Source organism: Rana temporaria, chromosome 6, assembly GCF_905171775.1.
Source record: "Rana temporaria chromosome 6, aRanTem1.1, whole genome shotgun sequence".
NCBI lineage: Eukaryota > Metazoa > Chordata > Amphibia > Anura > Ranidae > Rana > Rana temporaria.
Window position 1 is genome coordinate 52,077,360 of NC_053494.1, and position 20,709 is coordinate 52,098,068.

At 41.8% G+C, this 20,709-nt stretch overlaps 1 protein-coding gene across 1 annotated transcript in view; it reads right to left on the minus strand.

Moving 5' to 3' along the window:
- Positions 1–1,017: 1,017 nt before the first annotated feature.
- The window catches only part of NPTX2 (neuronal pentraxin 2), a 54,509-nt gene continuing 34,817 nt past the window's right edge, over positions 1,018–20,709 (minus strand). The window contains exons 4-5 of the mRNA XM_040356791.1: positions 7,550–7,729; positions 1,018–1,933 (exon numbers count right to left, since the gene is read on the minus strand). Coding sequence (XP_040212725.1) covers positions 1,706–1,933; positions 7,550–7,729 — 408 coding nt within the window. The 3' untranslated portion in view covers positions 1,018–1,705. The remainder of the gene's footprint in view (positions 1,934–7,549; positions 7,730–20,709) is intronic.

Sequence of the window (20,709 nt, forward strand, 5' to 3'; positions counted from 1 at the left end):
CAATATTTTTAGAATTAATAATTATTTCATATATAATATTAAATAGCAGCACTGACAGATAGAGTTTTAATAAAAATCTTTAGAAATTTCTTTACCCTTCATTTGCAAATAATTTATTTACACAATTTAGAGCATTTAAATGTTCATAAATATATATATATATCTATCTTTTCTTTAAAATTTAATTAACAAAAGGATTTGCATTGATTTGTACTACAGATCCTAAACAGGTAAAAACATGCTACAGTGAATGTATCCAGAGGTGAGCCAGGTGGTTGGCATGTCTGTCAAGGAGGAGACTGTTAGGCCTCGTACACACGACCAAGTTTCTCGGCAAAAACCAGCAAGAAACTTGCTGGGAGATATTTTTTTGCCGAGGAAACCGGTCGTGTGTACATTTTCGCTGAGGAAACTGTCGAGAAACTCGACGAGCCAAAAAGAGAGCAAGTTCTCTATTTCCTCGACGGGAATGAAGAAACTTGCCTTGCCGAGTTCCTCGACAGCCTAACAAGGAACTCGACGAGGAAAACTATGTGTTTCACCCGTTGAGTTCCTCGGTCGTGTGTACAAGGCCTCAAAGCCACATTATTACCTATAAGGGCATTGGAGGATATCTTTAGTACATTTTAAATTTTCTTATAAAAACAAAGGTATTACTGTTGAATTCAATATAATCAATTCCACTACTGCAATACTGCTTAAATTTAGGGACATAATTAAGGCGAGCAGATATGAACTGGCAGTCTTAAAGTTCTGGCACTGGCCAGCAGGACTGTTGTGTCTGATATTTGTAGCCAATTGTCAGTTGGTGAGCGTTGCTTAGCCTCAAGTCAATAGGCACAGTCCACACCTGACCACCAAATACTGTATATTCATTTAGTGTTGTTGCTAATATTTAAGCTTTTTCACACAACTGTACTTTACAAAGTTTGCTCATCAGCTCCTCTCTGTTATACCAAAGGTACTATTTATTTCTGAAACAAATGCCCAGAAAAGGGGGTAGGAACCAAACTGTTCTTTTTTTTTTAGCAGTTTTCGGAACACCCACTTAATTAAAGTGAGTCTACACTAATTGTATGAAAAGTTTTGTATAGCTTACCTATTTCTTTTCTTTTTTAGGTTTGTTTTGTTTTTTATGTTTTATGTTTGTTTAACCAATACTTTTTTGTATTGGTATTCCTTGTGGCCAGCGTAACTGGGGGTGTCACATGGGAAGTCAGTATGTGTTCGACAATATTGCTCCCTAATAAAGCACTTTCACTTAAAATTTTGGATAATCTCTTTAAATGTTTATATATTTATCCACAAATGATAATAAAATATCTATTATATAAAGCAGTTTATGAAAATGATATAATTATGTAATAAAATAAGATTTGTTTAATGATCCCTTAACAATTTGTAGATAGATAAATGGAGTAATCTGTAAATATTTATAGCTCTGCTAGGATTTTAATGGCTTTTGAAGGACACATGTGATTTTAAAATGGCAAGGCTCCAGTTACCCTCTGGATGTAAGCACTGATAGCACAACCTCATGTGGCTTTTTATTTTAGCAATAAGATCCACTTTAGCTGCAACTAAGTGTTTTTCATGGGTTTAAAAAAAAAAAAAATCATCTGAGAAAATAAGTGCATTGTAGGATAGATAACCTCCTTAGAGGTGGTCTCCAAAAAGGTGGGCACTTAAGTGTAATGTGTTTTGGCTATAAATCTATCGAACGCTCTTCACATGGCTCCAAGGGTAATTTTGTTGCTCCTCCAAAAACATCGACATTGTTATCGGCCCATGGGATGATGTTGCCAGGCATGTTGGTTGAGCAGTTTGCTATGTTGACTATGTCTTCTGTTTTTAGAACACGGTCCCAGATATTAAACTGGCTTAACTCTCCAACAAAGGCTTGCGTGGCATCAAATCTTCCTCCAACCGTATCCTACAGAGGAAAAATAAAATATTTGTATTTTCGTTAGTATCAATTTGTAACAATAATGTACTGTACTTTGAATAATAATAATGATAATAATAAATTAGAAATAGATTTTAATAATATTGATCATCAATAACTTTAACTATGAGTACATTTTATTAAGAATATTATGTAAAATGTTATTATACTATATCATTTATAATATCTATTATTATAAAATATATTACAAACATTAATATTATTATATTGAAACAGGGGAATGCAGGTATTTAACCCCCCTGGCGGTATTCCCGAGTCTGGCTAAGATTTCAGGACCAAAAGCAGTATCCCAGAGCCAGACTCGGGATCGCCTCGCAGAGTCCACAGGCATGGTTAACTTTCCTTTTCCTGGATCCTGCGATGCATCCCCGCTGTGTGAGCGAGCGGCGTCCTTTCTCGATTCACACAGTGCCTGTGTGCCGCCGATCTCCGTTCCCTGCGATGTTACGACGCACGGGGGTGGAGAACGGCGCCAAATTAAAAAAAGTAAATAAACACACAGCATACAGTATACTGTAATCTTACAGTACTGTACTGTATGTAAAAATACACACACCCTTTGTCCATAGTGGTCTGCCCAGTGTCCTACATGTACTTTTGTATAATAAAAACTGTTCTTTCTGCCTGCAAACTGTAGATTGTCCATAGCAACCAAAATTGTCCCTTTATGTCAAAAGTGGTTTTAGAGCAGCTAGACAACAGCGATAATAAATTATAATCACTTGCAGAATTAAGCGATAGCGATTTGTGGGGAAATTCATCATAAAAAAATAAAAGTATTGACAGTGACAATTCTGCAACTGAGCAAATTTCAGTGTTTTTGATTTGATTACATTATTGAAGATTTTTTTTTATAATTATATTATTATTTGTTATAATTATTTATAGTTATTTATTATATTATCATTTATGATTTTGTTTTTCAAACTTTATCATACCCGAGATGTCTTCTAGACCAGTGTTTCTCAACTCCAGTCCTCGAGGCGCCCCAACAGGTCATGTTTTCCCTAAAATGGTAATGGTGGTAATTACCAAGGCAGTGAAACTGATTAAATCACCTGTGCAAAATAATGGAAAGCCTGAAAACATGACCTGTTGGGGCGCCTTGAGGACTGGAGTTGAGAAACACTGTTCTAGACTCTTGTTTGGACAGATTTAAGTGAGTTATTCCTAAGAATTACAGGCCTACCATGTAAAACGCAGAATTTCCATGCAAAATAATGGTACCACTTTCAGCACCTAAAATCTGAAATAATCATACCGCCAGGGAGGTTAAAAGGGTCACTTTAAGATTACTTTCACACTGGGGCGTCGGTGGTAAAGCGCTGCTAGTTTTAGCGGCGCTTTACCGTAGTTTTACCGTCGTTGTAGCGCCACTGGCGAAGCACTTTGCAGGTGCTTCGGGAGCGCTGCCCATGCATTCCAACGGGCAGCGGCGGTGGAGGAGCGGTGTATACACTACTCCTAAACTGCCCCAAAGACTTCTTTAATGTCCTGCAAGCACACCGCTCCAGTGTGAAAGCTCTCGGGCTTTCACACTGGAGTGACAGGAAAGGCGCATTTTAGCACTAAAACGCCTGTAAAGCGCCTCAGTGTGAAAGTGGCCTAAGGGCTACTGCTTGCAAGAGAATGTACCAAGGTTTACATATGTTTTCATGGTCAGGACTAAATAAACACATTTTTTTTTAATTGTTTTTAGTTAGGTTAATGTGAAATATTACATAAAACCATTTAATATTTTCATTTTCAAGCCACTAGTTGCTCAGAAGAAATAGTTTCTTGTTTATAGTCTTCTATCACTACCTTTGTATAGTGACATTATCTAAACCCCAGCACTAGTGTCTCAACAATGCACTCACATTAGGAGTGGAATGCAATGCAGGCAGAGCTCTCCCCTCCAACACCCCCCAGTACAGAACTCCCTTCTGCGTAATCTGTCAGGGGAATATATGTGCCATTAAAGTGGTCCTAAAGGCAGAACGTTTTTGTACCTTAATGCCTTCTAAATTAACCACTTAAGCCCCGGACCAATATGCTGGCTAAAGACCCAAGGGGTTTTTACAGTTCGGGACTGCGTCAATTTAACAGACAATTGCGCGGTCGTGCGACGTGGCTCCCAAACAAAATTGGCGTCCTTTTTTCCCCACAAATAGAGCTTTCTTTTGGTGGTATTTGATCACCTCTGCGGTTTTTATTTTTTGCGCTATAAACAAAAATAGAGCGACAATTTTGAAAAAAATTCAATATTTTTTACTTTTTGCTGTAATAAATATCCCCCAAAAACATATATAAAAATATTTTTTTTCCTCAGTTTAGGCCGATACGTATTCTTCTACCTATTTTTGGTAAAAAAAATCGCAATAATCGTTTATCGGTTGGTTTGCGCAAAATTTATAGCGTTTACAAAATAGGGGATAGTTTTTTTGCATTTTTATTTTTTTTACTAGTAATGGCGGCGATCAGCGATTTTTTTCGTGACCGCAACATTATGGCGGACACTTCGGACAATTTTGACACATTTTTGGGACCATTGTCATTTTCACAGCAAAAAATGCATTTAAATTGCATTGTTTATTGTGAAAATGACAGTTGCAGTTTGGGAGTTAAACACAGGGGGCGCTGTAACATTTAGGGATCACTGTGTATGTGTTTACTAGTGTAGGGGGGTGTGGCTGTAGGATTGACATCATCGATTGAGTCTCCCCAATAAAAGGGATCACTCGATCGATGCGCCGCCACAGTGAAGCACGGGGAAGCCGTGTTTACACACGGCTCTCCCCGTTCTTCTGCTCCGGGGAGCAATCGCGGCGGAGCGGCTATAAACAAATAGCCGCGCCGTCGTCCCGGATCGCTCCCCGAGCGGACCCGAACTCTGCATGTACCGGGGGGGGTCCCGATCGGACCCCCCACCCACGTCTAGGCAGGCACGTACAGGTACGTTGATGTGCCTGTCTGTGCCATTCTGCCGACGTAAAAGTACATGAGGATGTCGGGAAGTGGTTAAGCTATAAAAAACTTTTGTATACAATTTCCCACTCAAGCCCCACATTATACTTACCAGAGACAAATCTCAATCCAGCAATGTGCAAGAGAGCAGAGGCTCTCTCTCTCCTCCTTGGCTCAGAGACAGCAGTGGGAATCACTGTCTAATGCTGCTGTCACTCACAGCCAGTGAGGAGGGAGTGTGGGGTGAGGATGAGCTACTCTCTGTGTGTCTATGGACACACAGAGCCAGCTTGGGCGCACAAGGGCACTCAGCAGGGGAAGGAGCTTGGAGTGCTGGCGGGGGACCTAAAAAGGATTAGGGCTGCTCTGTATAAAACCATTGCACAGAGTTGGTAAGTATAACATGTGTGCTATTTAGTTTTGGATAGAGTGGAGGGGGATTAGAACACCAGCCAGTATTGCTTTCTATGCCTCTGAAATGCCGCGTACACATGATCCTAATTTCCGACAAGAAATGTTCGATGTGAGCTTTTGGTCAGAAATTCCGACCGTGTGCAGGCCCGATTGGACATTTTCTGTCTGAATTTCCGTCAGCAAAAATTTTATGAGCTGGTTCTCAAATTTTCCGACGGCAAAAGTTCGTCTGTTTGCAATTCCGACGCACAAAAGTCCTACGCATGCTCGGAATCATTGAACTTCATTTTTCTCAGCTCATTGTAGTGTTGTACATCACCACATTCTTGACGTTCGGAATTTCAGACAACATTTGTGTGACCGTGTATATGCAACACAGGTTTGAGCCAAAATTCCGTCTGAAAAAAATCCACGGTTTTGTTGTCGGAAATTCCGATCGTGTGTACGCAGGATTAGGAAGATTAACACTCTATTTGTCCTGTTTACCATTATCACCAAAAGTAAAATTAAAGAAAATCACAAATTTTGGGTTGACACCAGAACAGTAATAAAGGGAATCTTCCAATGGGGACACTAGTTCTGGTAACCCTAATGGCAACCAAGGATTCCCTCACTTTTAGGGGATCTCCTCTCCCTTCTTGTTTTGGCACAGGAAGTAAAGAGAAGGGAAATCTCTCCAATGGGACACAGATGGCAAAAAATAAATAAAACAATTACAGAGTTAAAGCCTGGTTCACACTGATACAATTTCTCACTAAATCGCATGACTATGGAAACAACATTGCTTCCAATGGTGCAAATTTGGAAAGGGCCCTGTGCTACTTTGGTGCGATTTACAGTGCGATTTGGCCCCATAGATTATGCAAATCCCAACCAAAGTTTATGCAAATTAGATCTAAATTGCATTGCAGCAGTGTGAACTGAGCCTCACTGTATCCAAAATGAATTTGACTTCTAATTTAAACTTTTGGCTTCTACTTTTTGAGTTCTACTTTAAAAGGAATAAGCAGAATAGTATGAATTATGTTCTTACCTCATCACCATATAAATAATGTTCTGAGATGCTTTATTAAATATTTAAATGGATGTTTATCAAATGCATTTTCTGTGGGCTATTTTAAAAGAGTAGACGAACACAAAATAAAAACGATAAAATGAATTTTTGCTGCTATCAGGAACGAAAGCCATAACAAAACACATTTTCCTAAATAACAAGCAAGTCATAGGCTTTTTAGTAGGACAAGCTGTCTGTGGGCTCTTGAGCCGTCTAAAGCCTCGTACACTTGACCGAGAAACTCGACGGGCGAAACACATCGTTTTGCTCATTGAGTTCCTTGTGAAGCCGTCGAGAAACTCGGCGAGCCAAATTTCTCCATTCCCATCAAGGAAATAGAGAACTTGCAATCTTTTTGGCTCGTCGAGTTTCTCGACAGTTTCCTCGACGAAAATGTACACACGACCGGTTTCCTCGGCAAAAAAATATCTCCCAGCAAGTTTCTTGCTGGTTTTTGCCAAGAAACTCGGTCGTGTGTACGAGGCCTTAGGCCCCTTTTAGGGAAAGGTATGTTAGCCTACTAAAATGAATATGCTCATGGTCCAGTATTAAATGTACCCATGGTTCTGACTGCTGTCGACCTGTTTATACTGTACATTAGATACATATGAAATGCTCTTAGGCCCTGTACACACGTCCGAGAAACTCGACGAGCAAAACACATCGTTTTGCTCGTCGAGTTCCTTGTGAAGCCGCCGAAGATCTCGGCGAGCCAAGTTTCCCCATTGACTAACGAGGAAATAGAGAACATGTTCTCTATTTGGCTCGACGAGTTCCTCGTCGGTTTCCTCGGCCAAAAGTGTACACACGACCGGGTTTCTCGGCAGAATATGGCTCCGATCGAGTTTCTGGCTGAATTCTGCCAAAAAACTTGTGTGTACGGGGCCTGAGTCTGGGGATTCTGGGGACCTCATAAGGACCACATTAGACACGGTTGCTATAGTTCTTTTACTTGATGCATGTAAGTTCACATTTTCTTTAAATCAAAGTGACGACTAATTTTATTGACACATCTAGTTTAAAATAGAAGCTTTTACAAAAGAAAAAAAAAAAAAGACATTAGAACGCCATATTAAAAGGGTTGTGACTGTGTTTTGACATTTGCTTATTATACAATATGCTCCATTAGGAGAGTTGTAATGTAGATGGTAATTAGACTTTGTACCCACCTGCTCCTGGCCCAGAATAAGAATTCCATTTGGTTTAATTGGGTGCCAAGGGGCTAAGTTTTCCCCTGAGCCAAGCTTGACTCCATCCAGATATGCTTCCCACATTCCATCTCTGGTAGTCCATGTGATGCAAATATGATGCCATTTTCCATCCCCAATAGAGAATGGTAGCTGGGCAACCTGCGCACAAAAAGAGAAAGAAAAATCATTGAGGTTTTTAAGTAGATTACTTTTTTCCATTCATAGCAACCAATTTCCGTTACTTTCTCCTGGGAGGAGTAATTTCAAGTGAAAATTGGTGTAAAGGGAAAAGGAGATATTATAAAGAGAAACCAATCTACAGTTTGTGTTCAGTTTCTAGCACAGGGATTCTTGGATGTAAATCGTTACTATGGACTATATTTCTAGTTTACTTTCACTCCTGTTATTATATTTGTGTTTTTCATTTTGTAAATGTCATGCCATAGCCTAATTTAAAATATATGATATTACTTGATAAGGCAGTGCAATCAGCAATAATACTGTGCAGAATGCAATAACTCATAGCATTACTGCATACTGAATATTAACATTGTTTTTGTTTTTTTCAACGCATCACTGAATAAGCTCAAAAGATGTCCCACGGGCACATTCCATTTTAGGGATTCATATTATTTTCTCACTCTGGCTCCACTTATTCTGCCTACATTTTTTTTTGTTCAGGTAAATATAAAATATATTAGGCTAATATGTTGTCTTTTATCCAGTCAGCAGGCAAAGCTCTAGTTTTCATTTCATATGTAAAACAGGTTCACCCTCAGCTCTGCCAAAAAAATCTATTTTAGCTGAAAAGTGACCCACATTTATCAGATGGCTTAGTCAAAGCTTTTAATCAGACAAAGAGGGCCTTAAGGTATCTTTTGTCTGTTATGTCAGTTAACCCATAGTGCTTTAGTAACCCTTTGTCATATATTAGCAAAGGCATGTTTATTCCTTGAACAAGGTGTAATCCTGAAATCCAAAAAGTTGTTAGTTGTATTTATCTGACAACTACATGATGATTTGGAGCATAGTCTCCAACAATTCAAAGAGATGGTAGATCTTGTCCATGATGCCACCCTTCCCCCAATAAGCAAACTGTCGCCATATCCATTTGGCCAGTGGTGGCTGGTGCTCAAATTTTTTTGGGGGGCGCAAACAAACAAAAAAAAACAGCATCAATTGCAGCCTCACTGTGCCCATCAATTGTCACCACTGTGCCATCAAACGCAGCCACTGTGCCCATCAATTGTCGCTACTGTGCCATCAGTTGTCACCACTGTGCCTTTAAACGCAGCCACTGTGCCCATCAATTGTCGCCACTGTGCCATCAAACACAGCCACTGTGCTCATCAATTGTCACCACTGTGCCATCAATTGTCACCACTGTGCCATCAATTGTCGCCACTGTGCTATCAAATGCAGCCACTGTGCCCATCAATTGCCACCACTGTGCCCATCAATTGTCGCCACTGTGCTATCAATTGTCGCCACTGTGCCATCAAACGCAGCCAGTTTGCCCCCTCAAATGCTGCCATTTTCCCCCTTAAATGCCGCCAGATTGCCCCCTTAAATGCCACCAGATTTCCGCCTCAAATGCTGCCAGATTGCCTCCTCAAATGCCGCCAGTCTGCCCCCCCACCTGGCACTTTCCTTTCTCAGGTCAGCCATCCTCCTCCCTCGATGTCTTCTCCCGCCCTCGACGTCGCTTTAGCCTATCAGGTGACCGGCAACCAGACCCGGTGAATCTGATTGGCTGAGACGTGGGTCAGTGTTAACCAGGGAACGCACAGCCTGTGAGCCTTCTGGTTAACCATTTGGAAGCCGATTAGAGCTCAAAGGCCTCTGGCTCTGATAGACACTTCCAAAACACACCCACCTCTGTTATTCAGATGGCCGGCGCTCAACAGGGGGCCGGACATCTGAATAGTGGGCAGCAGCGGCAACAATACATAGATTTCTGCACCCGTTGATTGCCTTGTGCAGGAGAGAGGGGGCGGCGCTCCTGCGCACAATATGGACGCACCGCCATTGCATTTTGCCATTTTATAAAGGCATTCAATATATGTTTCTGGTACAAAGCTAGATAATGTAATTTATAAAGGAAATGGAGGCTTTAAAACTGCATTCATTTTCTTAATGCATCACTTCCAAGAAAAGCAAACGTAATAAAAAATGTAAATGGTGGAGGTCCTGGCAGATAAAAAAAGCCAGGTAATTAAAAACACTAGCAAATATACAAACTCAGTACATTTGTTTTAGTTAAATGGAATCCCCATGGTTTGCACTACATTCCAACCTGTTTTTCAGTCATACATGACGTAGTTGCACTTTTACACACACCATTAAATGTATCATGGTTATACGTTTCATAATAAATTGAATTATCATTTACAAGCTGCAAAGATTAATGGTATAGCAGAAATTGTTGCTCTAAATGCATGAAAGAGCATCCTTGTATGTACAGAAATCTTTATAAAAATAATAAGACAGCCTACTACAATCATAGGAGAACCACTTTAAATCAGTTCAGTATGCTGCTAAAGGCCAAGCTCCTAGTGGCATGCTGCATTATAGAAACTACTAACAGGTTCAATTCAATAAGTTAAATGGACATTTTTTTGCCAAAACTGACATTTTTTTCAGCAAAAAGTACTTGAAAAAAATCATACAGCTATAAATACGAGCATAATAGCAAATAGCACCTTTGTTATAGCTTAGTCAATTACAATTGGTATATTCTGCTGTGTATAGAAATAAGGTACAGGTCTAGTCAGAATTAGACATAGAAGCCAAACTTTATATTGTCAGCATGTTAATAAGCTGGCACATTTTCTTTTACACTGCTATTTCTGTGGTCTTTTTAAATGTTTCTTCTTTATTCCTCTAAGCATTGTGAGATGGAATTATTTAAAAAGCAATAATAGCATTGACCTCCATGCATAGTAATGGAATTACTGGCTTGCTGGTTCCTGCAGACCACATGACCATTGTTCTTGGTGCCAGTATTCTGAGCCTCCAAAATAATGAATATTGTGGGAGATACTGTCCTAAATCCTCAGGTTAGGATTTAAAGGTAAGGGTGGATTACCACAGATCAGTGAGTTCTGGAGCCAGGATCCCTGTGCTGCATGCAGGGTAGGAATTATATGGTTTTAGTCCAAGATGAGGTGAGTGTGCAGCAGAATAAAAGTTAATTAGGGTTAAAGATTAGTTGAGGAGTCAGGTTAGGATAGCGCTAGGCTTTAGCCCTGTACACATGATCGAAATTTCCAATGGAAAAAGTCCGGCTGACTTTTTCGATGGGAAATTCCGACCGTGTGTATGCCCCATCGGAGTAATTCCATCAGAAATTCCGATGAATTCAATCAGAGTTTACATAGAGAACATGTTCTATTTTACTCCGAGGAAATTCCATCAGAATTACGATGTGATTTTGGTTGGACAAAGGTCCGATCGTGTGTACAGGGCTTTAGACTTAAGGGGTGGTTAAAGTGGTTCTAAATCCTCAAGGTTTTTTACCTTTAGGCCTCGCACACACGACCGAGCTTCTCGGCAAAAACCAGCAAGAAACTTGCTGGGATTTTTTTTTTGCAGAGGAAACCGGTCGTGTGTACATTTTTCGATGAGGAAACTGTCGAGGATCCCGTCGAGCCAAAAAGAGAGCATGTCTTCTTTTTCCTCGACGGGAATGGAGAAACTTGCCTTGTCGAGTTCCTCGACAGCCTAACAAGGAAATCGACGAGGAAAACGATGTGTTTCGCCCGTCGAGTTCCTCAGTCGCGTGTACGAGGCTTAACACATTCTATGCATTAGGGTAAAAAACCCTTCTGTGCTGCAGGATCCTCCCAGCCCCTCCTTCTTCTTACCGGAGCCCAGTCCGATCCAGCGATGTGCACAAGAGCAGGGGCTCTCGCCACTGTCTCTCTCCTCAATGAGTGCTCTGATGAGAGAGTAGGAAGTGTGGTCGAGTCATCCGGTCTGTGTCATTAGACACAGACTGGGTGGCTTGGGAGAGAACCCGCACTAGTGCCCCCATGGAAAGCACATTTCCATGGGGGCATTTGCCGAAGAGAAGGGGCCTGGAGCGCCTGCCGGGGGAGCCCAGAAGAGATGGATTTGCGCTGCTCTGTGCAAAACCATTGCACAGAGCAGGTAAATATAACATGCTTGTTATTTACATATAAAAAAAACCCACAAAGGTTTAATGTTACTTTAAGTATTTTAGGGAGAGGGATTTGTATTGTTGTCTATGCCTCCGAGTGCTGAGTGTGAAAGTGAAAGAAAAAACCCAAATTCCATGTTATTACCAGACACTAGGGGACACTAGTGCTGGTGACCCTGGTGATAACGAGGGAATTACCTAACTTTGGGGGGATTTCTAATCAGTTCTAGTTTTGACCATAAGTTAGGAAGTGAAGGGAAATCTTACCAATGGGACACAGATGGAAAAAAAATAAAAAGATTGACAGGTGTTATAACCCTCCATTACACTATCCAAAATAAAAGAAAAGTTTTAAGGGATCACTTTAAGTGTTCAGTTACATCTTAGGCCTCGTACACACGACCGAGAAACTCGACGGGCGAAACACATCGAGTTCCTCGTCGAGCTCCTCGTCGAGTTCCCTCTTAGGCTTGTCGAGGAACTCGACAAGCTTGCTTTGCGTACACACAGTCAAGCCAAAATCTCCTCGTTCTCAAACGCGGTGACATACAACACATACAACGGCAGGGGAAGTTCGATTCCACTGGCTAAACTCTTGGGGCTGCTTTTGCTAATTTCATGTGTTTGCGTGTTAAACAAAAGTTTGGTAAGAGACATTTGCACTTTTCAGTCTGTTACAGCTTTAAAAATGTGTTATCTCCATTACAAATGCTACTTTTACTCCCGTCTCATACTTTAATCTGAGCAAGCACGGGTTTCTTAGCATACAGATGTCCGAGTTTCTCGTTGAAAACCTGTCCGACCAGAAACTCGACGAGCCAAATCAGACTCCCGTAGAGAAAATAGAGAACTTGCTCTCTTTTTGGCTCGTCGAGGTTCTCGACAGTTTTCTCAACGAAAATGTACACACGACCGGTTTCCTCTGCAAAAAAATATCTCCCAGCAAGGTTCTTGCTGGTTTTTGCCGAGAAACTCGGTCGTGTGTACGAGGCATCAGGCATGGGGGAAGAGGTAAGGTGTTAAAAAGACTTTGTCACTTTGTTCATTTCAGTCTCTTTAAAGCTGAAACCCATGCCCATTTATATCCTCCAGTGTTGCAGAGCATTCTGATGCTTTCAGGTATGGGGGATTATGAGACCCCCTCCCACAATGCAGTGCTTGAGCCTGGTCGGCCAATCGTCAGTTACAAAAACTGTAACATGAGCATGAGGGTAGCGGTGAGATATCATCAACCTTGTGTATGTTTTGACACCTACTGACATGGAACTTAGAAAGTGTTTGAACCAAAGTGTCAATAAAGGAGAAAGCTTTAAAGAGACTGTGGGGGAGATTTACTGAAACTGGTGCACCCAGAATCTGGCGCAATATTGCATAGAACCAATCAGCTTCTAGGTTTTATTGTCAAAGCTTAATTAAACAAGCTGAAGTTAGAAGCTGATTGGTTACTATGCACTAAATAACTACTTGTGATCCACCGACCCCTATTGTGATGCCCAAGTGAAGGTCAATTGTGTAGACCCTGTTTTATTGAATCACCTCCAGCCAACTTTTAGTTTCAGTATGGAACTTCACCACTATTCAGGGTGAAGTGACACATGGAGAGATTTACTAAAACTGGTACACCCATCGGGTACACCCAGAATCTAGTGCAGCTGTGCATAGTAACCATTCAGCTTCTAGGTTTTATTGTCAAAGCTTAAGTAAACAAGCTGAAAGCGGAGTTCCACCAATGAAAAAGTCAGCAGCTACAAAAAGTGTAGCTGCTGACTTTTATTATTTTATTATTTAGACACTCACCTGTCCCAGGCTCCGGCGATGCAGCGTCAGCATCGCGACTGTAGGCGCCCGGCTGTGGCTTGACATCCGGGCACGCAATGCGCATGTGCGAGCCGCGTTGTGTGCCATGATTGGCTGGGCAATTATCTCAGATGATTTCTGAGCAGGAGGGGTGAATTTTCTTCCGGAGACGCAGTGCCCCCAGGAGGAAGTGGGAGCTGGAACCCTCTAAAAAGAGGGTTTCCGCCCCCCCCCCCCACCAAAAAATATTACATGCCAAATGTGGCATGGCAGGGGGCCATCTTCCCTTAAAGCGGAAGTTCAATTTTTGGGTGGAACTCTGCTTGAAGTTAGAAGCTGATTGGTTACTATGCACAGCTGGATTCTGGGTGCACCGGTTTTAGTAAATCTCCCCCTATGTCACTTCACCCTGAATAGTGGTGATTTCCCATGCTGAAACTAAAAGTTGGCTGGAGGTGATTCAATAAAACAGGGTCTACACAATTGATCTTCACTTGGGCATCACAATAGGGGTCGGTGGATCACAAATAGTTATATAGTTTACATGCCTAGACAGGTTCAATATGAGTTAGGACTCCTAAACTTGAAGAACAGACCCATTACTTGAGTTGTAACATCTGCAATCCCTATAGCCCAACTTCTGCCACAGGTCAAACCTATAATAATTTATTAGAAAGGAAATACTTCTATAGAGAATTCTAATACTCTACCCCTTTATTGAGCTGTGGATTTTTAAAGCTCAGAATGGTTTGCAAGTGCTGCCAGCTGTGGGAATACATTAGAAAAGCCCAAATTTACAGCAGCTTGTGAGATCTGTATGCATTTCTGGCAAGCTGTGAAAACACAGACCATCTGAATGGTACAGCAGGTCTCCTAGCAACATTACTACTACACACCATGGGAATATATGTTTACAGGTTTAATAAGCTATCAGGAAAACACCACATAGCAAGTCAATTAGATAAATTCTTCGAACATGATATTTCTTTACAAAGTAGCACATGCAGTGTCAACCTATTTATCGCAGTAGTTTAAACTATTTTCTTCTACAGTAAAGAAAACTTTTTCTTAAGCCTCATGCACAGGGTAGTATGGGTCCATACAAAGTATAGAGCCTGAGTAATCACTTTCCGAGGACCTGCATCTGTTGTGTGCACCCACCCATCAAGATGAATTAGAAGATGCAGCTATAGGCTATTATGTGCTGCCGGGAGTTGCATAAAGCAACCACATATGCACATGAACGTATGCTTCAAAGGCAAATGGTGTGTATTTAGAGCATATGTCTATGCATGGGTACCGGAAAAGTGATTGTGCAGGCTTTGCTTGCTCAATGATCCCTTGTACAGCCTTGTGCATGAGGCCTGACAGGTACACTTTAAAGAGCGTCATAAATTATTTTGCCACATATTCATGTACCTGTTAGAAAAATTGACATATTAAAATATAATCAAAGTGTATTATTATAATCTCTGACTTACGCTGATAAAACTTCTTGTCTCTGTATGCTAACTTAGAGCTGGTCTTAATTACCTCCAGTTTCCTGAAGGAGACAATCTAATGCCGCGTACACACGATCAGTCCATCCGATGAGAACGGACCGATGGACCGTTTTCATCGGTTAACCGATGAAGCTGACTGATGGTCCGTTTGCGCCTACACACCATTGGTTAAAAAAACGATCGTGTCAGAACGCGGTGATGTAAAACACAATGGCGTGCTGAAAAAAACGAAGTTCAATGCTTCCAAGCATGCGTCGACTTGATTCTAAACATGCATGGGTTTTTAACCGATGGTCGTGCCTACTAATGAACGGTTTTGTCCTATCGGTTAGGAATCCATCGGTTAATTTTAAAACAAGTTGCCTTTTTTTTAACCAATGGTTAACTAACCAATGGCGCCCACACATGATCAATTTTGACCGATGAAAACGGTCCATCAGACCATTCTCATCGGTTTAACCGATCATGTGTACGTGGTATAAGACTAACCTATCTAGCCCTGTAAAGAAGAAATCACAATACATATGTTTTTTGTGGCGCTGCTCCGGTCCGGTCTCCAGCAGTAGAAGCTCTGTGCAGGAGACAGCCGACAACAGTTGTGAAATGACTGGGAAGTGACCAGGGGCGGACTGACAACTTATGGGGCCCCCGGGCAATAGGAAATTATGGGGCCCCCGGGCAATAGGAGATTATGGGCCCCCCGGGCAATAGGAGATTATGGGGCCCCCAGGCAATAGGAAATTATGGGGCCCCCAGGCAATAGGAGATTATGGGGCCACACAGTATACACACACACATACTGTATACATACACGGTATACACACACAGTATACATACACACAGAATAGGTACTGGAGAGGCGGGGGGCAGCTATAATCTTGGGTTTTTTAGACCAATAAGAGACATTTCAGGGACAGATGTAAAAAAATAAATAGATTTTTACATACTGTCCCTGGTTTTACTGAGGATGGCAACCCTGATGGGGCCCCCTAGTGGCATGGGGCCCTCGGGCACTGCCCAAGTTCCCGAATGGTTAGTCGGCCCCTGGAAGTGACATCACCTATAGAGTAACTATGGGGCTTCCATTGTCAGCTGCCTCCACTGCACCTGCCTCCACAGAGAAGACTTTGACCAGACTGCAGAGGCTTCTGAAAAGCTAAAGAAGGGCAAAATAAAAATGGTGAATAAGAAACTATAACCAATTTAGCCTCTCTCATGACACAGATGTTGGGGGTTCTTTATAGACTCTCCTAATTACATATACCGTATATATATCTGAATATTCATATTCAGCCCCCCTGAGTCAACACTTTGTAGAACCACCTTTTGCTGCAATTACAGCTGCAAATCTTTTTGGGGATGTCTCTACCAGCTTTGCACATCTAGAGAAAAACATTTTTGACAATTCTTCTGTGCAAAATAGCTCAAGCTCTGTACGATTGGATGGAGATAATCTGTGAACAGCAATTTTCGAATCTTGCCACAGATTCTCAATTAGATTTAGGTCTGAACTTTGACTGGACCATTCTAACACATAAATATGCTTTGATCTAAACCATTGCATTGTAGATCTGGCTGTATGTTTAGGGTTATTGTCCTGCTGGAAGGTGAACCTCCGCCTCAGTCTCAAGTCTTTTGCAGACTCTAGCAGGTTTTCATCTGAGATTGCCTTGTATTAGGCTGTATCCATCTGCCCATCAACTCTGACCATTTTCCCAGTGCTGAAGAAAAGAATCTCCACAACATAATGCTGCCACCACCATGTTTCACGGTGGAGATGGTGTGTTCAGGGTGATGTGCAGTGTTGGTTTTCTGCCACACAGATCATTTTGCTTTTAGGCCAAAATGTTAAATTTTGGTCTCATCTGAACAGAGCACCTTCTTCCACATGTTTGCTGTGTCTCCCACATGGCTTCTCGCAAACTGCAAACGGGACTTCTTATGGCTTTATTTCAACAATGGCTTTCTTCTTGCCACTCTTCCATAAAGGCCAGATTTGTGGAGTGCACAACTAATGCCTCGTACACACGACCATTTTTCATGACGTGAAAAATGCCATTTTTAAAATGTCATTAAAAACGATCGTGTGTGGGCTCCAGAGCATTTTTCATGACGTGAAAAATGGGCATTAAAAATTAAGAACATGCTCTATGTTGTCGTTTTTCACCTCGTGAAAAGCGGTCGTGTGTAGGCTTTAACGACGTGAAAAAAACGTGCAAGTTATGAGATGGGAGCGCTTAATCTGGTAAAACTAGCGTTCGTAATGGAGATAGCACATTCATCACGCTGTAACAGACTGAAAAGCACGAAGACTGAAAAGCGCGAATCGTCTCTCACCAAACTTTTACTAACACGAAATCAGCAAAAGCAGCCACAAGGGTGGCGCCATCCGAATGGAACATCCCCTTTATAGTGCTGTCGTAGGCGTTGTACGTCACCACACTTTGCTCGATCATTTTTTTTTCACGATCATGTGTAGGCAAGGCAGGCTTGACAAGAATCATGTAGAAAAAAACGTTGTTTTTTCTAGACCATTGAAAATGGTCGTGTGTACACGGCATGATAGTTGTCCTGTGGACAGATTCTCCCACCTGAGCTGTGGATCTCTGCAACTCCTCCAGAGTTACCATGGGCCTCTTGGCTGCTTCACTGATTAATGCTCTCCTTGCCCAGGCTGTCAGTTTGGGTGGATGGCCATGTCTTGGTAGGTTTACAGTTGTGCCATACACTTTGTATTTTCGGATTATGGATTGAACAGTGTTCTGAGAGATGTTCAAAGCTTGGGATATTTTTTTATAACTTAAACCTGCTTTAAAATTCTCCACAACTTTATCCCTGACCAGTCTGGTGTGTTCCTTGGCCTTCATGGTGCTGTTTGTTCACTAAAGTTCTCTACCAAAACTCTGAGGGCTTCACAGAACAGCTGTATTTATACTGAGGTTAAATTAAAAACAGGTAGATGCTATTTACTAATTAGGTGACTTCTGAAGGCAATTGGTTCCAATAGATTTTAGTTAGGATTATCACAGTAAAGTGGGATGAATACAAATGCATGCCACACTTTTCACATATTTATTTGTAAAAAAATGGAAAACCATTTCTCATTTTCCTTTCTCTTCACAATTATGTGCCACTTTGTGTTGGTCTATCACATACATTCCCAATAAAATACATATATATATTGAGAGAGAGAGAGAGAGAGTTGTATGTTTCAATTAGTAGTAGAGTATTGTACTAGCTGTGTTAACCTTCGATCAATGCAGAAAATCTGAAATAATTCTGAAAATGCTTCTGAAAGACACATATTTATCAACTGAACTACAAGTGAGGAGGATCTTTCCTAATTTCATCTGAACTTCATCAACTTCTACGCCACAATAAAACTTAAAGTGGTTGAAAACCTTCACATAAACCCAGTGAGGTGACTGGGCTCAGGTGATACCACAGAGATGAAACCAATAATACATCAATTCATATGTCATCTATACTCAGGCCATAAGATACAATTGGATCTGTTCAGAGACCACAGACAGAAATGCCCAACAAAGGCACTTCAGGAGGAAAGTCAATCCACTGACAACCAGCACACAAATCAGGTGAGCAATTAACATCTCTAATGCCCTGTACACATGATCGGACCTTTGTCCGACCAAATTCACATCGGAATTCCGACGGAATTCCATCGGAGTAAAGTAGAACATGTTCTCTATGTAAACTCCGATAGAATTCATCAGAATTTCCGATGTAATTACTCCGATAGGGCATACACACGGTCGGAATTTCCAATGGAAAAAGTCCATCTGACTTTTTCCATCAGAAATTCCGATTGTGTGTACGGGGCTTAAACCAGTTTAACATTATTAAACCGATGATTATTGTTATTATCATACAGGAGTTATAGAAAAGGATAACTGATGGTCACCTACTCCCCACGCCTAGAAGCCCAAATAAAGATTACAAAAGAGCTCCAGTCTTTTACTCACAAAGACAAAAGACTATTCCTGAAACCACCTTTCTAGTATATCAACAACCCCCAATCTAAGACAGCTTATCGTGAGAAGTTCCCTAAACAGCCCAGTACTAAATGTAATATATTCCTCCATGTAGAAGAGATGTGAAACCTGTGAGGCCCCGTACACACGACCGGATCTATCCGCTGGGATTTATCCGCGGATCAGTTCCAGCGGATAGATCCGGTCGTGTGTAGGCCCGAGCGGACAATTTTCGGCGGACATTTGTCCAGCCGACGGATTCCCAGCGGATAAAAATTTTGTAGCATGCTACAAAATCTATCCGCTGGAATCCTGTCCTTTGGACTTATCCGGTCGTCTGTACAGACTCACCGGATAAGTCCGTCTGCTCCCCATCCCTCGCATGCGTCGGAATGATTCGACGCATGCGTGGAAGTATTTACCTTCCAGCGTCGCGCACGTCGCCGCGTCATCGTCGCGGCGACGGCGCGACACGTGACCGCGGATGTTTTCCGCGCGGATTTTGATCCGATGGTGTGTACAAGACTTCTTATCCTTGAGTCAAGAAAAAAACATGTTGTAACATTTTAAATAGCTATGTTTTATTGCTCCTCCTTCTTTCATACCCCCTCCACTGTTTTCAAGTTTGTTATGTTGCAGCCTGATACTACAGATGTTTAAATATTTTTTTTCTCATGAATCTACACTCATACCCATTTATGACTTAGGCTACTTTCACACGAGGCGGACTCCATAGCTTCGGATTCCGCCGGCTCAGCGGGAGATCTCTCCGCTGAGCCGGCGGATGACAAGTCCCTCTCTGCTCACTGAGCGGGGAGGGGCTTGTGCTGCGCCGCTGTCTCCCATGGATGGATGGGGATGTATGCCCATACGTCTGATTTTGGCGGATCGGGTCGGATGTCAGCGGACATGTCTCCGCTGACATCCGATGCTCCATAGGATCGCATGGAGCGGCCGTTCAGGTCCGGCGACAAAACTGACTGGCGGACCTGAACGGTCCGACCATGTGAAAGGGGCCAAAGTGAATACAGAATTTTAGAAATGTCTGTTAATTTATAAAAAAAAAATACGGAATTATACCATGTTAAGTATTTAGATCCCTTACTCAGTACTTTGTTGAAGCCCCTTTGACAGCTTTGAGTCTTTTTAGAACAAGCTTTGCACACCTGGATTGTGGGATTTTCTGTTATTCATCTTTGCAAATCCTCTTAAAGTGGGGGTTCACCCCCCAAAAAAAATTTAACATTACATTCAGCCGAGTTGTTCTAATGACAATCGGCTGTTTTTTTTTATTTTATCCCCATACATACCGTAATTTCACTGCCGCTTCCGGGTATGTCTTCTGCAAGACTAGGCGTTTCTAATTGATTGACAGGCTTCCGACCGTCGCATACAGCGCATCACCAAAAGAAGCCGGACTGCGAGTCGGCTCTATATGGTGCTTGCGCACCAACATTCGGCTTCTTTCGGCAACTCGTGACGCGCAGAATGAGGCGGTCGGAAGCCTGTCAATCAATTAGGAATGCCCAGTCCCGCAGAAGACATACCCGGAAGCGGCGGTGAAAATACGGTATGTACTGGGATATAATAAAAAAAAAACAGCCGATTGTCATTAGGACAACTCGGCTGAATGTAATGTTAAAAAATTTTTTTTTTGGGTGAACCTCCGCTTTAAGTCAGGTAGGA